Source organism: Monoraphidium neglectum (assembly GCF_000611645.1).
Source record: "Monoraphidium neglectum strain SAG 48.87 unplaced genomic scaffold scaffold03640, whole genome shotgun sequence".
Lineage (NCBI taxonomy): Eukaryota > Viridiplantae > Chlorophyta > Chlorophyceae > Sphaeropleales > Selenastraceae > Monoraphidium > Monoraphidium neglectum.
Window position 1 is genome coordinate 1 of NW_014009989.1, and position 5,920 is coordinate 5,920.

At 66.8% G+C, this 5,920-nt stretch overlaps 2 protein-coding genes across 2 annotated transcripts; both read right to left on the reverse strand.

Annotated features, from left to right (window-relative positions):
• Nucleotides 1–434: 434 nt before the first annotated feature.
• MNEG_13126 (hypothetical protein) lies at nt 435–3,085 on the reverse strand (the record flags this gene model as incomplete). Its single annotated transcript, XM_014038401.1, has 7 exons — nt 435–445; nt 566–800; nt 1,066–1,194; nt 1,392–1,469; nt 1,666–1,849; nt 2,875–2,974; nt 3,061–3,085. 7 exons carry the CDS (start codon nt 3,083–3,085, stop codon nt 435–437), a joined length of 762 nt encoding a protein of 253 aa, XP_013893855.1.
• Nucleotides 3,086–4,114: 1,029 nt separating this feature from the next.
• MNEG_13127 (hexose transporter) lies at nt 4,115–5,455 on the reverse strand (the record flags this gene model as incomplete). Its single annotated transcript, XM_014038402.1, has 5 exons — nt 4,115–4,156; nt 4,493–4,662; nt 4,882–4,926; nt 5,028–5,135; nt 5,404–5,455. 5 exons carry the CDS (start codon nt 5,453–5,455, stop codon nt 4,115–4,117), a joined length of 417 nt encoding a protein of 138 aa, XP_013893856.1.
• Nucleotides 5,456–5,920: the final 465 nt, after the last annotated feature.

A 5,920-nucleotide genomic window follows, 5' to 3' on the forward strand; every position in this document is an offset into this window, starting at 1 on the left:
ATTGGGACCCCGTGTATGTCGAGCTCCTGCATCCCCTCCAGCTCAAAGATGTCCTCGTGGTCCTCCTCGTCGCTGCTGGACCCCTCCTCCTGCTCCTGGCCTGGAGGGGGGGCGATGTTGTGGTTGAGCGGGGGTTGCAACGGTGGGTCGTGTGCGTGCGTGTGTGCGTGTGTGCGTGGCGTGTGCGTGCGTGTGCGTATGTGTGTGTGTGTGTGTGTGTGTGTGTGTGTGCGCGCGTGTGTGTGTGTGTGTGTGTGTGTGCACGCACCACACAAATTCATGCGTGTGTTGGGATGCTTACCACGATGTGCCACCCCAGCGGCTGCTTGCACCCCACCAAGCCCACCCACCCACGCCGCACCTGGCGCCCAGAGTTGCCCCGTCCGCGGCTGCGACCCCTAAACAGCCCTGACAGACCAGACATGAATGCACACTCACACCGCCTCTCACACCCAACACACCGACTCACACATCCTCACACACACACTCGCACGCATGTGCACACCCACCCATCCCCCCCCCCACACACAACAAATACAGTGTCCCCTCCCTCGCCACCCCTCACCCGTCTTTGCGTCCACAATGTCCTCCCACTTGACCTCCACATCCAGGGCCAGCAGGTGGTCCACCACCCCCAGCAGCAGCCCCTCCCGCAGCGGCGCCCCCGCGGGGCGCTCCGCCAGCAGCAGCGCGGCGCGGAGGTAGAGGCACTGCGCCTCGCGGGGGCGGCTCTTGTGGGGGAGGTTCTGGAGGAGCATGGGCAGCAGCTGGGACGGCAGGGTGGGGATGAGCTGGAGGGCCTGGGGTGGGGTGGAGTGGGGTTGGGGGGGGTGAGCAGGGTGGGACGGGACGCGGGGTACGTGTTGGTGCTAGTTGATTGGGTATTGGGATGAAATAAGGGAGGAAAGCCGAAGATGCCCCAATTCAGAAAACCTTGACACAGGCACACTCGCATGCACACAACCACACACCAGCTCCTCCCTCCCTCCCAGCGTCGAAAACTCATCCATTCTCTCCATGTGCGCAGAGGCGTGCCCCATGGTCACCCCGCCCCTACGAACCCACCTTCTCCACTGCTTCCAGCACCTGCCCCTGCACCTCCACAGCTTCCGCGCTCGGCAGCCACTCAGACCCCGCCTCGTCCTCCGCCGCGGCAGTCTGCGCCGGCGGCGGCACCAGGCCTGCCAGCAGCGCCTGCGAGGGGGGCGCGCGCAGGCGCGGCGCAGCGAGCGGCGTGGGACCATGGAAATGGTGCCCTGTCGTGAGGCGATGGCCTCTGAGCGGCAGAGGGGCCCGGCTGCGCATGCAAAGCGCGAGCCCTGGCAACAGTCAGCCGCATGGACGGGCGGCCCGTCTGAAGAACCGCCGGGCGCGGGTGTGGCGCGGCGCACCTGCAGGCAGTTGTGCAGGAACGCGCCGTTGGCCACCATGAGGTTCACCAGCGCCTCCAGCAGCACCGCCCTCACGCCCTGAGAGGAGCAAGTATGCCATGGGGGGGGGGGGCGACGACCCTGCAGTCAGCACGAGACGCCAACTCAGCCTTGCCCGTCCGATGGTCAGGCCAGTCACAGCCGCCACCGCCGGTAGCCGGTCTCAAGGCCAAGGGCAGCCGCGGCCCCTCCACCCGCAGGGGTCAAGTGCCCCCATCCGCGGCGGCCGCCCCACCTTTGGCAGCGCCCACACGCGCATCCCCAGGACCTCCGCCAGCAGTGCGTCGTGGCGCCGCTCCCGCAGCGACGACACGCAGCCCGTCAGGGCGCGCAGCAGCTGCGCCAGAGAGAACTCGGCCTCGCAGTCGCCAGGGTCGGCCTCCAGGCGGCGCTTGAGGAGCGACAGGTCGCGCACCAGGCTGGGCGTGTGTGTGTGTGTGTTCGTGTGTGTGTATGTGTGTGTGTGGGTGCGCGCGCGTGAGGTGGGCAGTGGCAGAGGGGCATGATTTGTGGCCTTTGGGAGATGGTGGGAATGGGCGCATCAGTGAATAAAGGCAACGCAATTCAGGGAAATGTCGCATTACCAATGAGATATGCCAAAGGAGAGCGCCGGGCAACCGTGTTGCACGGCTTTTCTCGTTAGTGAGTGCATGAGACCCTCCACTTGCACGTTTAGTTTGCTACCGCCACTCAGAAATGCACGGGCGCCTTCCGCGCACGTTCACGCTTTAGATGCAGCTTCCCAAATCACCGTTTGCAGGACCTCTGCGCCCTGCCGCCAAGCCCAGGAACGCCGCAGCCGCTCCGCCGCTTTCGCACCCTTCTTCCTGCGCCTGCGGCTTAGTGCCCTGCGCCTAGCGTCTGCATCGTGTTGCTGCTCAGGTTTCAGGCCGCCTCCAGCACAGCTTGATTGGCGGCCACGGCGCAGGGGCAGCCCGTGCCTCGGCTACCGCCATGGGCCCCAATGCTGCCACTCGTATTAGCCTACGGCAAGCCGCGTGGCGCACTGACTTGCGGCTGTGTTGTGTTGAGCTTAGCAGGGCCCCAACTCCCATAGGCGACGGCCCCTATGTGATGCGCTGGTTATCGAAGGCGCAGTGCCGCCGCCTCGAACCTAGGTGCGGTGTCTGCCCTTGCGCACGCACAGCTGCATGCGAGATGCTTGGGATACTGCTCGTCGCCGTCCCAGCCACCGCCACTGTCAGCACCAACGGCGCGGAACCGCCTTCCTGCAGCGCGCTTGGGCCGCCACATCGTGTCCAGTGCTGCTGGCGCATCGCTGCTGCGGTTTGACCGCAGCTAATCAACCTATGGGACCGCAAGGCCCTTTGAGTTGTCTGCATGGCAGCTGCATGACAGCTGCATGGCGTTAATGGCAACCCATTAGGCACACACATTCAGGCGCAGGTCGCCATGCTGCAGGGGCAGAGGCAGCACCGCTCACGTGCTGTATGCAGCCGTCGACGTGCCCTTGGCCTTGCTGACCAGCGCCGCGTGCACGCTCTTGCGCAGCTCCGCCACTAGCTCCTTGTGCTGATCATTCCCTGCTTTGGACGGTGGGCATCATTTAGCAAGACACCGTGAAGCAGCAGCGGTCACACCACGGCATGGCACACCAAGCCGCACGCACCGTGCACAGGCGCGACTGCAGCCATCGCGCCCCGTGTTTTAGGCGCCCGAGGGCGCGCTGTCTAGTGTAGCAGTGGCCCCGATGATCTTGGAGCAAAAGGGATGCAAGGAGCAAGGTGGCGATGCTGCCAGAAGAACCTATAGGTTGAAAACATCTGATGCAATTCGTCGACGAAGCACGCCTTAGAACTCACTGCCTCGTTTGCCGGTTCAGCCGCCGCTGTTGAGGTCTCGACCAGGTCTCGACTGGTGCTTTCTGGTGGGGGCCCACTGGCTGCCTTGCTGACAGCTAAAGGAGAAGGTCCACAGGTAGGCACGTGTCATCAAGTTTATTCGAATGGCGCATACATGGCTGCCATGAGCAGAGGCCAACACGGGGGCACTAGCCCCCTCTGTGCTGACCCAGAGAAACCAATCGGCAACCCCTGCAATGTGCCCCCTGCCTAGCCCTGGCTGCAGCCCTTCGCCCACAGCGCGGCGTGTGGCGCCCTGGCTGCGCACAAATAATCAACAAAGCCGGTCGTATTACCAACATGGGTATGCAACTGTGATGCAGGGCGTGTGCGCTGAATGCAGATGTCAAAACGTTGCACCCCCAAAACCCGAGACGATATGCCTGGACACAACAACGCAACCGCGGCGTTCCGGCCCCCGCGGACCGAAGCGCCGGTGACGGCATCCCAGTAAAGGGAGCGTGAGCAATCCCCACCATTCAAAAACTGGGCCGCTTGGGCGGCGGCATGGCCGCTGCACCGCCCCTTCCCCCCCTGTACGTTCCACCCAGCGATTGTGACCGAAGCGACAGCCCATGATGCACCCCTTTCCCGCTCTTGCCAGATGCTGAACGCGCCGGCGCCTGGCCTCCTCCCCCTTTCCAAGCCCTGGTGCGCCGCCTCCCAATGGTGGCACTTCCCTAGCCGAAGCTCGCCGCTTTCGATCCCCTCTCCGCCCCAACAGGCATTGCGCCCGCCGCGCGCCTCCCGCGGAGCCGTGGGGGCGCCGGCGGCGCCCGCGCCGAACTGCAGCGTGGGCGAGGCGGCGAAACGCATGACTCATCACGCGTTGAGCTCCTTCTGGATCTCCCCGAAGCTCTTGCCCTGCAGCACAAGGTCGCACAGCAGAAGCGCCGTGTTGGTACAAAGTGACGGCAGCGGTCAGCGTGATCGGGGGGCCGAGCGGCCGCCTCGCGGCGCGCACAGTTAGCGCACGGCGGGCCGAGCGCGCGCGCCCCCTGCCTGCGCCGCCCGCGTCCGCCGTGGCTTGACACCTGCGAACCCAGGAGCAGCGCGCCGCCCGCGCCACCCCCCGATCATCGCCCATCCCATCCCTCTTTTCCGAGCAACGCCTCACCCCAGCTCATTTGCAACCTCCCACGCAAGGTACCCGCCGGCCGGCCCCGCGGCTGCAGCCCGTGTCCCACCCCCCAAACACACCTTGGTCTCCGGCACGTTGGCCTGGATGTAGGCGGCCCCGATCAGCGAGGCCAGCGCGAAGCCCGTGTACACAGCAGACAGCCCGAACCTGTCGACCCATGCCATGAAGTTCTGGCCGATGGCCACGTTGCAGACCCAGTGGGTCACCATGGCTGCAGACACCGCGTTGCCTGCCGGTCCGGCCGGGGAAGGGGGACGGGGCGCGCGGGTGAATGGACAGCGAGCGGCGTTTGTTGAGGCAGGCCCGCCGCAAGGCGCCTGTCCGCAGAGGCGCCCGCCGCGCCGCGCGTGGGCGCGCCGCCCGCGTCACGCCGAGCCAGCTGGCACCCCCGAAACACCCCTTGAACTCCACTCATGCTGCTCCCGTTGCGGCCCCGCTGCCGCCCCACTGGCCTTGCGGCCCTGCTGCAGCACCGCTGCGCCCCGCTGCAGCCCTGCTGCGGCATGCAGCCGAGCTGCGGTGCCGCTGTTGTTTGCGGCCCCCCCTGCAGCCCCACAGCCGGCCCAGTAATGAGTCAGGAGTGAGGGCCCTCACCCCTGACGCACGCATCGTTGAGCTCCGGCACTATGAGGCCGCTGACGGGGCCAGCGCCGATGGCAAAGCTCAGGATGTAGAACAGCGTGCCGCCCAGGGCGATGGGGCCTGATGGGGCGAGGGCGGTTCAGGGTTGAGCAGGCGCGGTGGGTGTGGGCGCCTAGGCGGCGGCGCTGCGCCGTGCACGGCGGGCGGGCAACAGTCAAGGCGGGGCAGGCCGGCCGCAGCGGCCAGCCTCGCCGCAGCGCGCGCCCCGGCGCGCACGGGGTGCGGCCGTGGGCGCCGGCCAGCGGAGGCCGCGGTCAAACGCTATGGTGAAACCTTGCGCTGAAGGGTGGGACTTGCGGGTGCGGCGGGTGCGTTCGTGTCCCCTCACCCGCGTATGCTGAGAGCGCGGGCAGCACAAAGCCAGCGGCCATGATGAGCATGGCTGCCGCCATTCCGAGGTAAGACTGCAGCAGCAGCTGCTTGCGGCCGGCCTGCTCTATGAGGCCCGTGGCTATGAGCGTGCCGGCCACGTTGGTCGCGCCGACGGCGGCGCTGGCGAGCGCGCCCGACGTGATGCCGGCCTGCGGAAGGCGGAGGGACGTTCGAGGGGAGGGGAAGGGCGTGTAGTTGAGGGGATGCCGCCAGGTTTCCTCAGGTGCGGCTCGGCAACTCAGGCCGGGAGATCAGGGCGGGTACGATCGTAAGAGCGGCGCGCAACGCTCCCGTCCGCGCTTAAGGAGGCAGTCGCGTCGTGCAACGCCGCAGCGCCGCGCCGCGCTCTCAGGACCCGCACCAGGCGCACTGCCCCCTAAAAAGCCCCCTGCCGCAACAGCCCGCAAACCCCCTCGTTTGAACCCCCAAAAACAGGCCGCACGGTGCAATTGCCTCAGCCCCTACCCCCGCCC